Source organism: Cyanistes caeruleus, chromosome 2 (genome assembly GCF_971803275.1).
Source record: "Cyanistes caeruleus chromosome 2, bCyaCae1.hap1.1, whole genome shotgun sequence".
Classification (NCBI taxonomy): Eukaryota; Metazoa; Chordata; class Aves; order Passeriformes; family Paridae; genus Cyanistes; species Cyanistes caeruleus.
This window is the reverse complement of record NC_141702.1, coordinates 93,839,016-93,861,593: the sequence shown is the minus strand read 5'-3', so window position 1 is coordinate 93,861,593 and position 22,578 is coordinate 93,839,016. Positions and strand designations below refer to the sequence as shown.

The following is a 22,578-nucleotide window of genomic DNA, read 5'->3' as shown; positions in this document are numbered from 1 at the left end:
AACATTTCAGTTACTTCCTGCCTCCAGTTCATTACATTCATCAGACAAATTAAAATGAAATGAAGGACAACTATACAGCAGGAATAAAGACTGGAAAAAAAATACTCAAACAGATGGGGAGGCATTTAATATTTACAAAGACTGCCCAGATCATCAACCCACCTACTCTGAAGTTTTGTGATGTCTAAATTTATGCTAATATTAAGGGAGAAAACACATACAAGAATTTTCCTTCGCAGTATGCTTCTATACATGCTGAGGAAGTAAAATTGAAATAAATTACCACCACTTAAAACAATTAATTAGTGGAAAAGAAAAAAAAAAGAAAAAAATTTAAAAAGCTACTTAATTCCTCTGCCAAGAAAAAATGTGTCAACCCTGGAAAAGGTCCATGTTCACCAAAAAATTTTTATTTTGCTCTGTAATAATAACATATAGTGCTTAAACTACTACAAATAAGAATACCACTTTTTATTGTAAAACAAGTGAGTTTGAAGATCCTAAATGTATGCTTACCTGGCTGGAACGAATGTTTTTCATTAGAATTTTAACTTGCAAGCCAAGATTCCTGTGATTGCAAATCACTAGTGTTTCAGTCCTTGATTTGATAAACATTTTGTCTTAACATATTTGTCTTTAAAAAAAAGAGGTCACATGAAATGACCATACACATTACTGAAAATTTACCACAGATTGCTAAATAAGGAATAGCAGAAAAAGTTACCATTAAATAGGTAATTAAAAAAAATAAACCAAACAATAAATTTTAAATATTAAGTCCTGTTGCTGAGGAGTTATAAGAAAAATCCAGCCTGTGTTACTATGCATGGAAATAGTGTGAAGCAACTTAACATCATGTGAAGCATGATGGTTGATCTCTCCTGCTCTCTATATTCTCCAAATTACTTTTTACATGGAAAGTGTTTATTTGCAATCAGTAGTACATGAAGAGGATGTATTTCTATAGACAATGACATGGCAGACAGCATTTCAAAGGGATAATCATGCTCCACTGCATTGAATGGGACAATAGCCATTTACCTGTAGCCCCTGTACTTCCAAGTGCAGTTCAAGGTCCCAGTTGTTTTCTCTGCATTTTACACCATTTGGGTCCAACTTGACAACAGCTCAACTTTCCTTTGAAGCACTGCCACATTTGGGCTGTTTAAGAATGAAATCTGCTTGCCCCTAGGGTTTGATAAAGTTAAAGGGCAAAATCCTGTCTCCATTTGGAGTCAGTGGGCAGTTTGCCATTTAATTCAATTGGTCTACTATTTCACAGTGACCTTAAGGGTATACCAAAAAGCTTGTACCCATGTATCCTGCCTTTGCTTGCAGGAAAAAGTGGTGGCATGTATTAGCTCTTAACAATAATGTCTGTGTGGCAACTAGAATGCTTTTACTTTGAACGTTCATGTGACACTCACAAGCATTCACACAAAATTATGGAACAGAACTGTAAACACTGGTTCATCAACAAAAAGTTTATCTTCTGGTTGAGGCTCAAAAATTAATTCTAAAATTTAGAAACTACAGAACAGGCACCTGAGAAAACATTCACTTTCACTTAGACTAGATCATTTCAAAGAAAAGGATAAAGCAAATCATATTTTATTTCGCCGCAAGTAGTCCCATGGTTTTTAATGTTTCCTAAAACATGTGGCTGTACCAGCGGCAGATCACAAACATCCCAGGAGACATAAGCAGGAGATATTTCACATTACCACCTCGGCATTCTGAACAAACTAGAGTGGCATAGGGTTGGATGAATATATCAATTTGTGTATCATCACAGGTAGGCAGAAATCTATAGGGAAGGTTTTATAAAAGCAATTAAGCAGTTAAAAGAAGAGCTGATCAGAAATTCTAACTACGGTCTATAGAAAATAATATATTTTTAATCTATCAGCAGCAGCTCAACAACTTGCAATTACTTGTAATCAACTGCACTATTACTCATATTTTTAGAAAACAAGATTTAGATTATCCCAAATATAAATCACACAAATTCACTCTTACACGACTGTACAGCTAACCTGTGGAAATCCCCAAATATTTTCCCATGTTTCACTTCTCACACTCGAGTAAAGCCATCCATCCAGTGACAGATGCTGGGATGCTTGCATCTCTAATTTTTTCAATTCCTTTAAATAAAGAGTAATCTCTTTCAAAGTTAAAAATACTCCTCTTCCTTCACAGCTAATGTATATGGGTACTTTATATCCTTATTTAGAAGTTTGGTAGGAAACACACAGGGAAACTGATTTTGCATAATGTCTGTCTCCTTCCTACTTTCAACATTCTGGCATAGTATTAAAGACCAGCTCAGTAAAGCTGAGCAGAGTGTTTGTGTTATGCACTTCTTTCTCAGTTTTTGACTGGAAATTACATCAGTAATCAATGCTCAGATAAATTGTTTCTACCATAAGCTTTTCCTCATACCCAAAATTTCAAAAATAAATAATTTAAAAGGCTGCAGCTAGTAATTTTTATCTTAAGACAGACACTACTATTTGTACAGTCATTAAAAAACATTTTCCACTTATTTTCATCATATAAAATGAAAATATATTCCATCACTGAAATTATAACACAACCTAGCTTCTCCTAGCTAGCCCAGGAGAGGGAGAAAGGGGAATGCCAATCAATCCAATTACTGACAGAGGAGCTATCAGGATGAGTACTTATCAAGCCAGGTTCAAAAACACATCAGAAGCAACAGTGTTAAAAAAACAGAAAAGAAAAATGAAAAAAGAAAAAAACTCACACTCCCTGTGCTGAGTAGCACTATTAAATTCAGATGCAGGGTTGTGTTTAGGTTGGACAGGCCCCAACAGTAGAACAAAGTCAGTCTGTCTTAGTACCATAACCAAATTCTACAAGTTAACAGCTTTTCATGAAAAGCTGCCATTTCAAAATGTCAATCAAACCTGACTATAAGTGGGAATTCCTGCAGAAATAACCAGCTGCAGGTTTGAAAAACATTTTTCACTATAAGTGGAAACACAAAAGATGTTTGAATGAGATCTCTTTTCATTCCTGTAACAGTAGACGGTCATTTTCACAACATCAAGGACAAAAACACAAGACAAAATTGCAAATAATGTCTTGAAAGAACCATTTGCAGGGGTGACGAATGATTCAAGTTACAAATGACAGAATTATTGGCAAATGGAAACTCATTAATATGAAAACGCTTCTCTTATAAGACTGCAGTTTGTTGCACTTTCTATCATTGTATCTGAATGATTAGGTTGTATGTATTAATTTCATTGCATGGTTAATACTGGCTTTCTCACCTTGAGGCGGCAGCTTGCAATAATATCACCCAATTTGCAGTGTAAGTCTTTTTGAGGGTTTACATGTTTAATAAACAATTGAACTATTTTCAGTTAATAAAAATGCAGATTCTAACAGAGCAAAGTTAAAACTCACAATCTACCCACAGAGAGAACACAAATTTTCCAATTCAGTTCTGGACATACGAACATAAATATGTCATATTTATTCAATAAACCAAGAGAAAAATATTATTTCTACAAGTGTACACTATAATGGAAAAGCACCTTACCAAAATCACTTTGGGCACATTCTCCTTTCTAAAGAATATGGCACGAACAAAGCCATTTTCTCTACCATCTGAAAAATTTATACTGTATCTGAAAATTAATTTGCTGTCCAAATATGGACTTCATCAATTTCTTATTCAACAACTGGACTGATATAGCAGTGATTTGTTTCACAAATCTCCACATTTAATGTCATGAAACAAATTTAGTCAATAGGGAGATTTAATGAAGGGTAAAACCAGTATATATCATCCGCCTCTCCAAAAGTTTACACCTGCAGTTTAGTATCATTACCCATTTTGCTTATTATAAACAATAAAAGAATTTTTAAATTTAAATTTGCAACATAGATGAACACCTCAGCATGCCTCAGATTTTAAAGTATTAACTCAGACATAGTGCCCTATACATATTTATGTCCTTCCAGCATAACGATCAGTATGATCATCACGCAAATGAGAAAATGTTAACTATTTTGAGTGACGACACCTTTATCTTAAATTACACTTTCCATCAAACTGAAAACACATTTACAAGTTTTACACACATTTACACAAAAATCACAAATGAGGATGTGATGAAACAGCATAATTATATTAAATGCAATTGAACATACTTAAGAGTCTGAAATTGGAAATAACAATTCTTCAGCGTTCACTGAAAAATAAGATGCTACACAACAAACTGAAACAACTTATCACTATAACCTCACTGTACTGAGATATCAGTTACATCATCCAATTTCACACTACAGTACTGTTTTCTATAGAATACATTAATTTCTGATATCTCAAATTTTAAGCTTCATATTACACTGAATATATGCATATTACACTGTAATATGCATATCTCTAGCTGCAGGCTGCAGCACACTACCACAGTTACCACAGAATTTTTTCTAACACTTGAAGTTCACTTCAGTAGAATCACAGCAGAAATATATCAATACTGCTCCCAACAAGAAGACAAAAAAATACAACGAGATTTATTATCACTAAATCTTGTTCTTATCACTTTGTGTCACCAGCTTTTGTTTTTAAGTAAGCTGGAGCATATATGCTCAACTCCGAGGTTTTGGGGTGAATAATTAGCAATATGAAGAAATAGTTAAAGCAAGATTAACTTGATCATAAAATGCTGCTACCAGGCCATTTAGAAACCGAGACAGAAAAAATAAAAGAAGGAAAGAAACAAACTGTCCCAAACCTAGTGCCTTAGCAAGCAGAATGTTTTTGAACATTCTCAAAGCATTTACTATTTACTTCAGGAAACAGCTTACAAGTCAAAACACACTGGAGATTTTTTTCATTTTGTTTTGCTTCAAGCTGCCAATTGTTAGTCAAGATTACTACTCATTTTACAGGAGTGTTAAGAATGCAAATGGTTAACAGTAGTATAAACTATATACTTGGTTTAAGTTTGAGTGTCTAAAACTATTACACACTGCATTCATCTGCATTCCCTGTTTATGGGAATGAAATACGTAGTCATTTGAAGTCCACAATATGTATACTGTGTTTGAAATAGCTGCAGATTTTACAAGCACATTATTCTTTCCATTAGGATTAAAACCTCACCGAATAGCAATTTGTGAGAGAATTCTAGCAGGGCCCTGAGCCCAGAACTCTGACCTCTGATGAGATGCTTGGCAGCAACCAACTCTAGGTCTAAGCAAAACATCTGGTTTGAGTTAGACTTCCTGAAAAAATAGCCCTTGTACTGGGGAAACTGGTATTCACTCAGCTTTGTCTATACACTTTGACTGACTGCAACACTATTGCAGGGAGGGGGGGGAGGAAGAGAAAAAAAAATGCTTTGCCAGAATGCACGTCAATCACTGTAGACTTCTTGGTGGCCTCCAAAGAGCCAGGCACTTACACTAGGAGACACTGTACACATTCGTTCAAGCTTCTTGGGATTTTTGCTATAGTACTCCATAGCTCAATACTTTTTTCAGAATTAGTGCCAACTCTGAATTATCTAATCCAAAACTACAGTTGAGTTTAAAGTATAAATTTTGCCTGAAATGGTTTATGCAGATTCTTTTTAAACAATAATTGCTTTATCATAATTTTTCTTACAAATTTAGACAATCACTGTTATCATAAAATGAATGAGGATATTCCCAACAAAAACACAAACTCTCTCTGCCAAGAAATTTGTGAGAACAGCAACAGCTCTTGGTTGGCTCGCAAGATTTTTCATAGGCAACATATTGCTACATGCAGTACCTAGCGATAAGAGCAGGACAGAAGGGTCGCTAAAGAGAATGCTGATACAGTGGGACAGGTTTCCAAGCCTCCTGCTCTCAGACATGTAATCAGCAAAAGCTCCAACAAGAAGGATTAGAAAAGGATAGAGCTGGTTCTTGCTTCTCATTTTCCTGAGATGGGAAGTATACCCTATCAGAGGGGTAGGTGAAAAGGAAGAAATCCACAACAACTGCAGGCTTGGCAAGAGTTGCACTTTGTTCAAGCTGGTAGACTGGGTAAGGAGCACAAGAACAGCTTGGTGGGGTAGGTAGGACACAGCTTTGCTTATAGACATGACTGTCAAGAAGTATGAAGCCAAACTCAATTCAACTTTTTTTTTTTTTTTTTTAGGACATTTTGTACTTTTAAGCATCAGTGAAGTCTTATTTAAATAGTTTAGCTATAATAATGAAACAGCTAGCAGTAGTTACTGAGACCTGTTACATTAATAGATACACAAAGCAATATTAAATATCTTATATAGGTTAGGAAAGCTCAAGATAATTGAATCTGAAAGCAATAGAGAGTTTAATGGAGATCTCTGTCAACACATTCATTAATGTTGCATATACACACACGTATGGATAGGAGATGTGTGATAAAATTTATCTATGCACAGCTTTCCTATGTACAGAGACATTTACCTTTAGGCTCTATTAGTAGGACCTATTTCTATTACTTGAATACTTTTTCTGCACACTGTCTACTTAATAAAATGTACTGTGGTGAAAAAAAATCTGAAAAATTATTTTCATCTATCTACTGCTCTATTTTACACAAGTCTGTCATGTGAGTGTATATTGTTAATCTGCTCATAGTTTATTTTCTTCCTGTGACTGCTAATGCAATAATATTTTTATGCCTGTTCTAGCAGTAACTTTACACTGGAATTAAATGTCAATTTCTACTTTCCACCTCCAAAATTTTAAATTAAATGCCATTGATACTAACCCCCTACATTCAGGCAAAATGCAGCCACCAGCTCACAAAGGGACACTTGTAAAATAAGCCTTGCTTGTTTGAACTGCAACACTGCCATCACTGGAGTCTCAGCTGGGAGATTTAAATAAATAAAAATAAACCAAAGTAATAAACACCATGTTTTATGGAGCTGCACAGAATTTTTTAAAAAAAAAAAAGGAAAGGAAAAAAAGAAAAGGAAAAAAAGAAAAGGAAAAAAAGAAAAGGAAAAAAAGAAAAGGAAAAAAAGAAAATGAAAAAAAGAAAAGGAAAAAAGAAAAGGAAAAAAAGAAAAGGAAAAAAAGAAAAGGAAAAAAAGAAAAGGAAAAAAAGAAAAGGAAAAAAAGGAAAAAAAGAAAAGGAAAAAAAGAAAAGGAAAAAAAGAAAAGGAAAAAAAGAAAAGGAAAAAAAGAAAAGGAAAAAAGAAAAGGAAAAAAAGAAAAGGAAAAAAAGAAAAGGAAAAAAGAAAAGGAAAAAAAGAAAAGGAAAAAAAGAAAAGGAAAAAAGAAAAGGAAAAAAAGAAAAGGAAAAAAAGAAAAGGAAAAAAAGAAAAGGAAAAAAAGAAAAGGAAAAAAAGAAAAGGAAAAAAAGAAAAGGAAAAAAAATGGAAAAAAAATGGAAAAAGGAAAAGGAAAAAGGAAAGGAAAAGGAAAAAGGAAAGGAAAAGGAAAAAGGAAAGGAAAAGGAAAAAGGAAAAAGGAAAAAGGAAAAAGGAAAAAGGAAAAAGGAAAAAGGAAAAAGGAAAAAGGAAAAAGGAAAAAGGAAAAAGGAAAAAGGAAAAAGGAAAAAGGAAAAAGGAAAAAGGAAAAAGGAAAAAGGAAAAAGGAAAAAAAGGAGGAAAAAATAAAGAGGTCCTCCTGGCATACTTTAAAGATTAGACTTAAAAGCTGCCTCTCATTCCGGAAGACTTTTGGCCCCTGCTACTAAATGTCACTTATTAAGGACAGGCAGCTGTGGGCAACAGGGCCACCCACACAACTGCCCGTGATGCCCTTTGGAGCTGCAATGAGATGCACTTCTGTCCACGACCATATAAAAAACAAAACAACATTCCAAAGTAATGCAACTTAGGAAATTTCTGTGTGCAACAGGAGTAATGAATCCTACAACTATCTCAAGCAACATGAAGCATGTGGAAAAACAGAGCTTCATAGCCCAAGGCTTTGTAATATATAGTTATGTTCACCATGGAGCTAAATTTTTCTACTACTGATGGCATTCCAGTGGCCCTGTTATCCAAATGTATGATATGAAACAGTTTTTCTGCTATTGAAGAAATTAATCACATATGCCCATAGACTTTCGTTTTCTGGAAGACTGAATATAATTTTAGAATCATCATCATCAGCTGGTTGACAGCAATAAAGACAACATTCACTTTAAATAACCCTGAATTATATACAGTTGAGTAAATTTGAATTTGTTTTGCTTTAAGGTCTTCCAAAGTTGAAGCCAACATGCTGAACAAAAATATTAAACTATCTATAACCCTGTGTCAACATATGATGCTACTGGGAATGGTAAGTGAATTAATTTTCCAAGGAAAATTAATTACTTATGACTTACAGTTGTAAAAGCAAACAACGTAACTCTGGATTAGGGCACATTTAATTTCTGTTTGGAGTAGCGATTAAATTAATTTCATATAATTCATGGTATGTAATGGAAAGCAGAACAAAGATGAAATCTTAGACAATGACTGACACAGAAAAAAGTGTATATTTATGTTCCTGATACAAAAATAAAGGTCACAGATATTAATCACTGTATAGCGAAACATGATTTTAGTTTCTAAAATTATTTTTTCAAAACTGTTTGTTAGGGTAAGTGTTATTAGCAAGATAAAAATCTAAAAAGCAACAAATTACAAAACATCAGAGAAATCTTGCATGCTGCATTGTCTCAGTAAAAAAGGACTAAGATTTTCCGTGATGTCTACTGAACAACATAGCTGTCACAAAATTATCATGAGGAACAGCAGCACTAATTTAAGTTCCTCCTACATTCAAGTTCATCTTACTTCTTACTCCTCAAGAGAAAAGAAAAATTTGATCACAGGTCCAATATTAAAACAAATATGTACATTTGTATGAATTTTAACAGTTATTTACATTTAATAGTAAACAATTAATGAGAAAAATAGGTTCATAGCTTAAATAAACATATGAAATAATTCTTGCAGCATTCCATAATTTTGTATTTGTTCAAATTACATAAAAATAATGATTTTATATATTTCATTGCAAAACATCAAGTTCTTTACTTAATACCAATCAATCAAACCATATGTATTAGCAAACCATTTATGGTTTTAAAGTATCATAAGAATTTTAATTGCCACTTCTGTTCTCCTGCTGAACCAAAACACAAATTTATTGCTGATTTCAGATTTTTGGGTATAAATCATCAGCTCCTGTGCTATGAACTCACATGGAATCACTCAAAAGCATGACAGTATTAGTACTTCTCCTTATGAGTCAAATGAATATACTGTTAATTTATGAAACCAAAACAACAGATGCAGCAGATGACCACTGCACAGCAAGGAGTGACTATGAAATTCCACCAACAAATAATATTTATATTTGTGGTGTTTAAACTGGCTCCACACACACATTCAAAGCAAGTGATTCACATACCTAGTACCACTTTTACCTGACTTCAGACACTAAAGAGATGTTTTTACTATGGTAATTATTTGAACAATTTTATCAGTATAATAATTACATTAAAATCTGAATACAATTCATAATATAACATCTTAGAAATTAAGTTTACATAAAAGATGACTGAGCCTGAAACACAAATAGCTCATAATGGGTATGCAGCTCTCTGGCAGTTTTATATTATAGCATTTTTAAGACTGTCTCAAAAGTGCAAAGAACTTAGGTTATGCAAATTTAACTGAAACCTAGATGAAAGGAGCTGAACAATTCTTCAGTGCTAAAACTCACATATTTTCACTTAAAGTCATTAAACACTTGAAATATAAATAGGAAACCCAACAGCATCTCACACATTTCAGAAGCTGTTTAACCAAGAAGTCTTTTATAAAGACAGACTTCATCATCCTCTTTTCTGTTTCAGCTTTTAGTCAATTAAGTTTTTGCAATTCAATACACAGAGAAGCCATATCAAGCTGATTTGCAGGATCCCAGCCTCACAACTCTCATTTTGCTCCTCTTGCCACTTGGCTCCCCCAACAGAACTCTTTCAAAAAATTCAATCTGCCTGGGTGGACCTTCACTCAGGTGGCCCGCCTATGTTTGAATTAGCTCTGTCCAAGTACATTTATGAGATTGGGAAAAAAAAAAAAATCAAACTGAAATATTATGCAGGTTTGCAGACAGGGTACCCTAAATCTGGGCAATCCTGCTCACGACTTTCTATGTGCTGCTTTTATGGAAGTAAACAACCTTTACACCTATTTTTATTGAACAATAACACATATTGCTTTAACCCTATTATAGCACAAATCACAAGTCTATAGTCATATGGTGACAAAAAGTTCCTAACAAACTTCTGCCAAGAGAACTGGTAATTAAGCAATCAACGGGGAGGGAAAATCTGTCCAGCAGCTGTTTCCTATCAACACCCTTAGATCACCTCACCTCAGTACACCAACACTTCTGGAGCTTCCCTGCTTTTCCTACAACCTCAGCAGCTCTGTAAAAGCCCACATATGCAGGCACAAACTCTCTAACAACAAATAGCAGCAGCGTGAGGGGGGGATTATTAGCAGTAATGTCTAAAATTTACCTGCAGTTCAAGTTGCTTACAAAGGCACATCTCTGACAAGTTTTCAAATGCTGTCCACAGTGCATTTTTGGTGACAGCAGTAAAAGGAGATGCAGTCCATGGGCAGCTTCATGAGTGACATGTGCAGATGGGGTGATACTGCTCTGCTCTTGCACTCTTTGTAAATACACATGCACACATTTTCCGTCATTTCCTTAAAGGGGCAGCATCTCACCTCTTTGAGCTGGCATGTTTTTCTGGAGATGCCAGTAAATACAGTGTACTAGGTAAAATAAGTAATAATGCAACAGTTATTTCTTTCTATATTCCTTTGCTTTATTGCAAATGACTGTAATAGACTAGCAAAAGTTTATTGTGCTTTGCTGGCAGAACATTTGATTTCTCTTTGCCAGCCAGAGAATAGGTAGATACAACCAGAGAAACTGCCAAATTACAGGATACATAAACCACTCCTGGCAGTCAGCAGAACCACTGCTGAAGATTAAATTACACAAACTTGCCAGAGGTGTAACTTACTAGGAAAGCATGCTTAAGTTTTGTGCACCTACTTCAGTGGCGTGGGGAAGCAACCAAAACATTATGGGGTTATTACCTCTCCCTGGCAAAGCTGTTTGCGAAGACTGCTCCCACTGGATGTCAGATAGCTTGGCTCTCAGAGCTTTACTTTTTCAAAATGAGAAGCTCTCATTTACTCTAAAAATTATGCTGGGCAAAGAGCACATATGATTTTTTTGCTTGCTTTCCTCACAGAGCTAATATTTCATTGCCACTATAGCAAAACTAAGGATTCCATAACTTACTCAGTGCTAAAAATCCGGTATTAAGCACAGACCTATTCATCAGTATACATATCCATTTAAAGTAAAAAAATAAATACACCTTTTTCCTTACTGACAAGACACTGGGTTTTTGGACTGCTCTTAATATTTTATAGGTACAGCCACCACACCCTGTCCCTCAAGAAGATTTTATAAACCTTAAAATCTTGAGTACTCCTCTCCCTTTTCCATAAATTTCGAGGCAAGCAATCCCTTGCAGTATGCAGCAAAAACATTCAGTGACAGTAGTCTCTTTGCAGATTACAGGTTCGAAGGAGAGGTTTAAGTTTCCTTTATTGAGGAGCAGAGGTAAGAGCACAGTGAAATACTATCCTGCATGTCCCTTTCTTTCAAGTCCCAGTGAGTTTATTCAGATATGAGATTCAATACATAAGCAGCCCAGAAGTTGTCTGGTTACTTTGTTTTTGTTTTGTTTAGTTTGTTTTTTTTAAATTTACAATGATGGTAATGTATCCTTTAGCCTATTTTTAAAATTTATGTAAATATAGCCAGTTTCTTTAATTTCAATCAGATTCCAGTCCACTAGCACATCTCCTTTTACTGGGTTTTTTCAACTTAAGGTACATCCATTACCAACCAGCTGCCATATACTGCAAAAAAGGAGTGATTTACATTTATTACTCAGTTGTTTGACTACTGCAAGATACACATAACTAAATACTGGTATTCTCACCCTTAGACTTTGCTTTATTTAAGCAAAGGTTCTCTGTAGGCAACCACTTCAATTTAAGTATAGAAAATCATAAAAAAACTCATAAAATTCCAATGTTAATCAAGAAGGTTCAATTCTTTGCTGAACTGAGTGTGTATATTCAGTTCAGTCATACAGAAGGAATGCTGAAGCCTTTTGTAGACAGGCTGTTCAACTGGATGTTGAAACCTGCAACCTGCAATCCTAACCAGCATGAACAACATTCCTGATTAACTGTGTTTCCACAGGAGCTATGTGAATCACACAAAATAAAGAACTTCTCACCTAATAAAATATCCCATTTTCTTAATAATAAAAAAAAAATAATGTAAGCTGAAAACCCACACAAACTTATCTTAATAAGCTTAATACAGCAAGCTCAAGTTTAAGGCTGCTTTGACAATCCCACCCCAAAGGTTTAAAAAAGACGCTCTTGCACATCATGTCATCATACTCTCACATCATTTATGAGTGATTCTCCGATGCTATCCAAGTAACACACCTAACTACTCATATGCTCTATGGGTCAGTCAAGAAAATCCTCCAAAATAGAAAAAAACCCCGAAAAACTCCTTAAATAATCAGTGAAAAACACACTCTCCTGACTGGAAAAACAATCAGCTTCAGTACTTTCTCCATGCTATTACATGAAAGTGTACTATATGAAGATATAACCAAAATCAGATACCAAGAAGATACCAATCATATATTTCACCATTAAAAACTGTGTATCTATTCTAAGGAAAAAAGAAGATAAAGGTTTTCTCAAACCAAACACTGGTTCCTTATGATGACCGATGTTTGGATTCTGACAACTCATTTACAATCACTAGCTACTTCACAGCTTTTTTTGTTGTTAGAAGCTTTCTATTTAAACAAAATATCCAAGCTTCCATTACTAGAGAAACAACACAACATCTGCTTTACCCAAACAAAGCTACTGAGTTCTGTTTCCTGGGGTTTTGTAAGAACAGGCTAACAAATACCTGCAGTGCAAGGGACCAGCCAGGTTCTGTTGCAGTAAAGATAATAGAAATAATGCAGGGAATCTTTCAGCCCACAGCTGAATGAGTATGACCCAACTGGTCAAACTCTTATACTTAGAGGTATCCCTGAAGTCTCTCCTTTTGATCTCTGTATTTCTAAAATGTTGCTATAGTTCAGCTCTCAGATATCTCCATTGCATCAAATATACAGTCAGATTGCCTCAAGCAAATAATAGGCATGATGGGTTTTCACCACAGGAATAAAATTTTAAGTAGTACTGCTGTCAAAAGTAGGGTTAATACCACACCTCACAACAGGAGGGTTAATAGCCTTCCTGTTGCAGAAGAACCAGCTGGAGGTAAAAAAAAAAATCTCAGCAGTGATGATGCCATCCACAGACATATTTTGAGGGAGAAGAAAACTGAAGAATGCAACAAATGAGAAGGGCTACGTGCAATTTCAGCCACATGCAGGAGAGATCAGTAACATCATTCCACCACTGTCTATCAGTTGCCTCTCACTGACCTTGAGACAAGGAAGGACCAGACAAAGATGGTCTGAGACAGGAGACAACATTCTACAGACTTCTAGAAGAAAGAAAGAAGCTCCTTTGTTTCCAATTGAGACACAACCTTCAGTTAGATGCTTCACTATTAACTAGCTGGCTGTAGATTTTAAAGTGGTTTCTATATGCAATGCCATAATAAAGAAAACTGGTCCAAATAAAGAGAAAGTGTGTTTGATTAAAAGCATTCTCTAAAGTTGTACTGTTGTTTACCAAAACATACCCATCTTCTTTGGGGGAAAAATTCAAGCCTAGAAGGAATATCAAATTGCAACTGAAACAATAAAACATCCTACAGGTAATAATCAAATGCAAAACCAATGCACTCCAATAACTAGAGGACCATGGAAAGGAACATGGACAAGAGGGATAAAAAAGACATTTCCAGATTCACTTATTATCAGACTCCTTGATTAGGCTTTATGAAATGTTCCTTTGATCAGGACCTTCCAGAATTATATAGAAAACAAACCAAGAATTAGTGCAATCTTTTTTTTTTTTTTTTTCTTAAGGGAATGCTATTTGTGTATTGTTTACAGATTTTATTTATTTGACACAAAATATTTCAGATACATCTGTAATCAAGTATCCACCCACTTCAGAAGTCACAGAACTACATACATTATTCCCTTACATCCTTTTAGGGTGCTAATTTTCCAAACATGATCAACAGTGAAGATGTTACCACACCCAAAACCCAATTATGAACAGATTTTTGGAATTCTAAAATTATACAGACCAAATATGATGCTGCTTTTTCAAGATCAGACAGTGCATTTTTTAGCATTACACAGAATTTGTCAAAAATGCTTATCTTACAACACAGATCATATATTTTGTTCACAGGCTACAGATGAGTTTGACCTCCATCTATCTCTCTAGAGGTTACTGGATTTTTTACGATCCAGGGATTTTGTACATCAAATTAACATCAAAAGATCAACCAAACTTAACATATTCCTTTAGCTCTATTTATCATTTCCCTGCCTTTTAACACAGGTTTTGACATTTTAAAAGTATATTAATTTAATTCCCCTCTTTAACTGTGATGAAAGCTTATGCTTAGTGCTGCTTCATTCACCTCTGAAAAGTTGGGTTTTTATTTGAGAGTAAAGATTTTTTGCTTTCTTATTCATTTTCTTTGCTCTGAAATTCAATTCCGTAACCACAATCTTTGTGAAGCAGCTTTGTTCTCATCTCTTCTCTATATCTTCCAAAATCATTACACCTGCAATGGTAATTCTTCACCAAAATTCAGTGTCCAGCAAAGTAAAGTCTTGAGCCAGTACCTGCTTCTCCCTGAATAGAAACTTAGCTTTCAACTGGCATCAGAAGGTGACAAGGCAAATATATTCTGTATCAGGCAAAATCTGGGCTTCATGTTCAACTACAGAAGAAATCATACTAATATGGCCTGAAGGTGATAAATTAATTTTGGCTAGGTTCCTGTCTGGGAGGAAAGAACAATTTTCCTAATGAGATAAAGATGAAGGAAGACAAGGACCTTTAGGCAATTGGAATTTTGTATGAGAGAGGCTCTAATAAATCAGGTTGTGCTTCTCTGTTAAAGGAAATATCTGTTAGGAGATCTGGGGCCTGTTTATTTTTCTCTGACAAACCTGATTTTCTTGGCAGCGCACAAACTCAATAATAAATTGAAATGAGAATAAAAGCAGGTAGCCAAGTTCAAGTTTCAATTATTTTTTTTTTCTCCATCTAAAATAAGTAAACAAATCCCAGCTGATGGGATTCAATTTACACAGATCTCCTGCTACTTGGAAACTTGCAATTCCGTATCTGAAGTAGCCACACCCAGAGGAGCAGATTTGCTTGGAAAACTTGCCTTAGAAAAACTACGGAACACCAATATTCTCACAAACATGCGCACTATATACCAAGAGACCAGATGGGAGGGATCCAGAATCCCATGGAAGTAGCAACTGGGGAAGACGCAGCCCCTTCACTCAGTTCTCTTTGTGTGGTGCCCACTGCAAAGACTTTGGGCAAGCTCATACTGTAAGCAGCAGATTTAGCACATGACCACTTCACTTTCCTGTATAGCACTGCTATCATTGCAGATAGCAGCAGAGCACATCCTGCCCAAGGAGGTCACTCAGCTGAACACACAGTGTTCCTGTACCACAGTCACATTACAAAAGCTACAGCCTTCATCAGGCAGATTTTGCTTCACCAGTCTCTCACTTCAACCTCTGAGAAAAGACTGCCTTTCAAGTAGAGTAATTTGTGACCTCTGGCTGTCCTAAACTGACAGAAGCCATGTCCCAAGTCAGTCAGGCTGCTGTGAAAGCAGCTGCCCCAGCTCTGCTGCCCGGCAAGCTATGCACTGATGCCCCTCTGTTATGCCAACCCAGGACATCATGTAGCTATTACCAACAACACAAAAAGATTGGGGCACTTGAGTAGGAATAATAGAAAAGGCAGAACAATCCCCTCAAGCAGTTCACACTTTTATTAATACACAGTGAGTGTGCAACCACCCCTCAAGAAATCACCTTATTGCTTGTGCCATACAGTTTCCATGGTTATGGGCAGCAGCAGTCTCAGCCTGCCTCTGCCTAATTGCTGACAGACTAATCACTATCCCTCTTTCAGGACAAGAATGCCAAAACCTGGATTTGTCAGATTCTTAAATATCAGTTTCAGGGTGTTTAAGAAAGGAAAGGTCGTATTTAAAAGCTAGGTTTAAAGTTACAGTAGGCCAGAAAGCAACCACCTCTGAAAAGATTGTTGTATTTCTGATCTAGGCTGTGCATTGCAAATTTCACCACAGAAATTAACAAAAAAGCTACAGCCAGCATTTAGATTATGGATTAGAATGTAATAAAACTTTTCAAGTTGCCTTAGATATTATAAAATTCTATACCTGTAATACTCTTTATCTGAGGGATTATATCAGCCAGTCCTCTGGGACTCCTAGTACAAAAAAACCATCTTTTTCTATGCCTGTTCTCTGAGACAACAGCAATTGGCTGGCTCTCTAAAGAGAAGACAAGACAGAAAAGCTTAATTCCTCTTCTCTTCCCATTCCCTTCCTGTGCCACAAGAGAGCTGTCATGTCCAAAGGGCAGGAGACCTTCTGACTTTGTTATCAAGAGTACAAATTTACTTTCAGTAACATCACAAAAAGATCTAGCACTTGAGAAATTTATGTATCTTTAAACAAACATGCTATAGCTTCTGTGATGATTCTTAGGAATTTCACCAGTATCTACCTCAGAGACTTATTCAAACCATGACAAGAATTAAGAATATACATATAGCTGGGAATGAACAATATTAAGCCTACCTCTATCCTAGGCTTTTAGGATTTATTTCTCTGAAACTTTTCATCTAACTAATCTGGACTAAATAAAAAATAACACAGCTGGGCATTTACTTGCAACACACTTGTACTGGATCAAGAAGCTTCTCTGGAAGGGCCAAGAACATGGTACTTACCTTGTTCTCAATGAATGAAAAGTAAATTACACCAGCCTCAGTCGCTGAGATTGCAGTGAGCTGCTGCAATATTGTTCATTGAAATATTCGTATCATAGTATAATGATCCCAAAACCAAATGACCACCACCAATTCCATGTCTTTTTGCTTTAAATGTATGCTTGCACTATGTCCTCATGGGCCACTGAGATGGTGTGCATTTAAATCAATACCTTCTAGACACAGCAATGCAAGCTCTTAGTAATTAAGAATTCACAGTATACTGCAAATAGTAAAATATTCCATCTTGGAGACTGTTTTAAAAAAAATCAACTTCTCTAAATGCTGACTGACATAGCATTTCACATTTGTTTGTTTTTTTAATACTTCTTTCCTTAAAGCAAGGATGAACAAAAATCTGCATCACTTCTTAAGCACATGATGGATGGATGCCAATATGTTATAAAATGACAATAAGTTATGTACCACTTCTTAACATAATACTCTTTGTAAAGAAACTTGGAAAGTAAAAGTTTCTTCTCAGAAATAACCTGCAAAAATGGATAAAAACGTTTTCCAGTTCTGCTTTACTAAATAAAAAACTTCCAAACAAACCCTCTTACTACAAACTTCTTAGAAGGAATGAACCTAATAGTACAAATTAAGGGCTTCTAGATGGAGGATCAATATCTCATTGTATTTTACACAAAGACCTAAAATCCCATTGCTGTAACAATACAGAAAAAGAGAAAGCTTTACAGATCAGGTTGCCTGATTTGATGTTTTTAATAGACTATACATCTAGCTACAGCCATTTCACAGTCACAATCACAATCATTACAAGCAGAGATGTAAAAAAAGGCAGTTTATGACTTTCAAGTACTTACTACCGCTCCATCAACTCTGAAAACTTCTTTTAAAGGAGACATAACTAGTTGACAATTATAAAGCAGCATTTTGGTCTTGCTCTACACCATGACAGATTACTTAGATTAAATGATACATATTATTTTACCTGATACATTCCAACTCCTATGTGTTTGGGCTCGATTTTCACTAGCTCAGCTAATGGGTCTTGGACGCGTCTAGCTATGGAAACTGAAAAACAGAATTAGAAAACAGCTATCACTTTTCTCTGAAAAACCTAAAACATGTAATTGCTTTTTCTAAGGCGTTTTTGGTTTTTTTTTTACATCTTCTATGCATTTAATTTTTTTTAAACCTGTTATTAACAATAATATAGAATTATTATTCTATATTATAGAATCTTGCTTTATTGTTAGACATGGACACCACACGTACATTAATCAAACTTTTTGGGTAATTCCAGCAAAGACCTAGAGATATTTTAAACTATAATCATGACATTTAAAAAGTTTTTCTGAGCCACAGAGTTAATAAATAAAACTGTGTACACTATATTTTTCCTTTTTTACCCATAATAAATCCATATGTAACATTTAACATTAAACTCTGTAAGAAGCTTTAGCCTCAAACCAGAGATACAAGAAACAAAAAAACATTTAAAACAATAACAGAGTGTATCTGTTCACAGACTTATTAATCCAATATAGTATTTCCTAAGGTATGTATCAGATATTTATATATTTATCTAATTCAACCATAACATTTAGTGTTCACTTTGAAAATGGTTCTTGGACTTTACTGATCTAAGCTGCACACCAAAGCACATCAATTTGCCACCCTTATAACCACATTTAGAAAAACAAAAGCAATTTCCAACATTTATTGTGACATTAAGAGCATATGGGAAGAACCTTTGGTCTTCTAAATCCAAATGTTGAATCAAGACTGCATTTTTGAGAGCTGTATTTATTGATATATCATTTGCTTGCCAAAATCAAAGAAGAAAAAGCTTATTTCCAAATGTCAGTTCATAAACTTGGTCTGATTCTGCAGATATTGGGTTGTATTCAGTATTTGCAACTGTGCTCCCTCCCACTTATATGAAACTAGAAGAGTTCTATCTGCCACTATTACATCTATAAATTATTTTTCTTCTCCTGACTTAAGACAAAACAGGTTAGTTGGCTTAGCAGCTCTTAGAACATTGATTCTACCTAGTGAAGTAAATACTAACAAAAGACAAGTGTTTTCCAAAAATCTTTCCAAATAATGACAAAAGATCCCTAAAAAAAAGTATATAAATAAACCCTAAACCCCAAGAATTCCACAAAAAGCAAAACCCAAAAGAAAACAAATCGAAAATATCTCAACTCAATAAAAATTAAAACAAAGCCCTCAAAAAAAACCAAAAAAACAAAAAAAACCCCCCACAAACATAACAATGTCTGACCTTGTTGCCAAGGTTATTTTTTCTACCACATGCACTTGTGCAAGAATAAGAAAATAGGGACCAAAGAAAGCTGTGGGCCTTAAAAAGCTATGTCCACAATCAACCTCACAGGGCACCAGTCATTTCAAGAATGCTTTACGTTTAAATACATTTCTAAGCAAATCAGGAGAGGGTAAGAGGAAGAACAGACAGGAGTCAGGAACAAATACATATATATATGCATAGTAGTTTGGTCAACAACACACACAATGCTAAAACAGGAATGCTGGAAGTATCTCCAGTGTTCACCAGCTGATTTCACATGTACACTTACGTGTATGAAAGCGAGAACATGGTTATAATTACCATATATATAAAATAACCTGTAAGCCCCTTTACTGGACCACAGAAGTAATTGTATTAGTTCACAGAGGCGTTTAGGTTAGACACACCTTTGGAGAACATGAGCTGCCTTGACTAACACCCCTGCTGAAACAGGGTTTGCTACAGCAGGTTACCCCAGATCATGAGCAGCTGGGCAGAGACTTCATAACTTGTCTGGTCAATCCATTCCAGTGCTGGGCCACCCTAACAATAGGTAAATGTTTTATTCTGTCCAGACTGAATTTGTTATGTTCCAATCTGTGCCCAATGCTTCTTGTACTAACAAAGGGCTTTACTGAGAAGTGTCTGCTGCTCTCTTCCTCATTCCCTCCCATCAGATACTTACGGCCCTTAAGATTCCCCTGAGCCTCGTCCAGGCTGAGCATTTACAGTTTTCTTGGTTCTTCCTTGTATGAAAGGTGCCCCAGTCCTTGCAGCCTAATTTAAACAGCAACAATCTCTACTGAAGGGTGTTAAAGGCTTCACAGCATTTCAGGAAAGGACTTGACTATACACTTGTACTTGAAGCCAAAACAGTAGCCAGAGATATGCAGGCTCCTCAAACCACAACTGCAAAGTTTATCAATTAAATGCTGCACTAGAGACTTCACTTTTAATGACTGCACTGTTAAATACACTGTTAACATGAAGTTCACTGATGAGTCATGCAAGACTTTTCATATCCTTTAATATGCATTTTAACATCCTAACAAAGGCAGTTTGCTAGCTAGGCTCAGAAAGCACTGTGCTGGTGACATCTGATATGCCTGCTTCTCTGATAGAGAAGTTCTGAATTCAAAGACAATCATGTATGCCTTCTTGTCAAAAAAGAGACAAAAAAGCCCCACAAAAGGTTAATCAGTGTAAGGACACCAGTTATCACTTAAATGAATATAGCTCACTGCAGAAATGCTTTCCTATAACAATAATTCATATTAATTACTTTGAAATACTAGTCACCCACTACCTAACAAACAAAAGTGAAACAAAACACCAATGAAAGTAGTATTGATCCAAACCAGGAAACGATGTATTTCTTCTGAATACACTGATGCCTATGCATTGAGACCATACTTGTCCTTCAGCAACCATCATTAAACTCAGCTTCTTGAATACACATACAGTGTTCTAAAGAATTTTCTCTTAGTTCTACCTAATGGCAAAACATATTTCAAAAGTCACATTTTAGATAAGCTGAGAGCAAATACCTCTCACTGTTCACATCTCCTTTCATTGTATCTTTTTAGAACAGACAACTATATAGACAGGTTGATACAGGAATTTTCCAAGCATAACTTTCTCTTGGGAACCTTCAATTAAAAAGTAAAATTTAGACTCTGGGTCATATTAGCTTGGTTGACAATGCTGTCATATCCCTTGGAGGCTTCCAGTGGAGGCACAGGACCTGATCCAGCAAAGCACTTCAGCACAGATGCATATCAGAATTCCCACTGGAATGAGCAAAACTATTCGCACGCATAAAGTTACAAAGACGTTTAAGTGCTTTCCTGGATCAGGCCTAACAGTTACAATATCGAAGCAGGAAGATCAACTAACAGTCAGTTACACAATTAAGGGATGCAGCTCCTACAGTCAATACCAGCAGGATAGTTGACTTGCCTAATTCCCATTAAAGCCACAATTTCACTACAGAACTTTTCTAATTAATAAAAGAGAGCATAGTAGGGAAAATACAAGAGTTGTCCACATTCTCTCTAGGCAGCAATTCAGTCAAGATTAACATCTACTGCCTCTTGTACAGGCATACCAATTTATTTTTTGCTGAAGTAGTTGCACACTGAAGTAGATGGATCTTTTTTGGGGACAATGAGGCTCCACTCTGGCCATATGATCCAAGTGGCTGAACTCTCACAATACCGGCAGAGTACTATTGAAATCATGAGGTCTCTGCAGAAGTGAGAGGTCTACGACCATGGAGCAGAGACAGTAAAACCTGATGGTCTGGCATTTTCTTCTTAAAAACTACATCAAGCCTACAAAATGTGTTTTTTATTTTCAACTATTTTACACTGGGTACATTTTGGATACATTTTTAGAAGACTAACAGTGAAATGGGAAATGCATTCTTACTTCTCTAGATATTAAGGTATTCTTCACTTTTGCCCAAGAGAAATAAGATTCAATTATATTATGGCATGCAGGGCAAAATGAGAAAATCTGATTTCTCAAAAGTTGTCAGTATGGCCAAACATGAAAAGTTTGAGAGATGCCTTTATTAAAATTTGCTAGTCTAAATAAAATGTGAAAAAACCCTAATCAATATTAAACAGGATATTAAACTCAGGATGACAAAACCCTCTATTAGAAAATCACCACAAGACTTGCACACCCCATAAATGCAAAGCTTGGAGCTGTGAATTAGGAGAAAAAATATTATTGCAATACTTGGAAAGGCAGTAAGATACTGTGCTGCTTTTCAATAAAATTATATAAAATTTTAACACTTGAAGGGATAGAATGGTCTAGGTGGTCTTCTGACTTCAATGTGGATATACTTCATATCCAAGTGCAATGAGAAAAAGTTTAGAGCAAGCATATTTACTGTAATCTTGTCATTAGATAGGACATATTCTGCTATTTCATTAGAAAAATCAGTTTAACTGCTTGGAAGTCTCAATTCACTCCGTACTTTTGATTATTTGACAAGACCAACAGACGGTAAAGTACGTTTGTGTGTCACTGATGAAGATGCCATTGTGGTGGGAAGAAAATAACCCTAAGAGTTGCTTGCACAGCTCATGCCAATCTCTGTGCCTGATCTTCACAGAAAGTGAGGAATTACATTAAAAATGTTTTGTTTCCTCATGGCTAATAAGC

The 22,578-nt window shown here is 35.4% G+C and overlaps 1 protein-coding gene across 8 annotated transcripts in view; it reads right to left on the bottom strand.

Moving 5' to 3' along the window:
- SRBD1 (S1 RNA binding domain 1) overlaps window positions 1-22,578 on the bottom strand; it is a 124,418-nt gene that overhangs the window by 30,704 nt on the left and 71,136 nt on the right. For all 8 annotated transcript variants that reach the window (XM_023924495.2, XM_023924494.2, XM_023924498.2 and 5 more), the window contains one exon: window positions 18,076-18,158. In XM_023924495.2, the coding sequence (XP_023780263.2) occupies window positions 18,076-18,158 (83 nt within the window). The remainder of the gene's footprint in view (window positions 1-18,075; window positions 18,159-22,578) is intronic.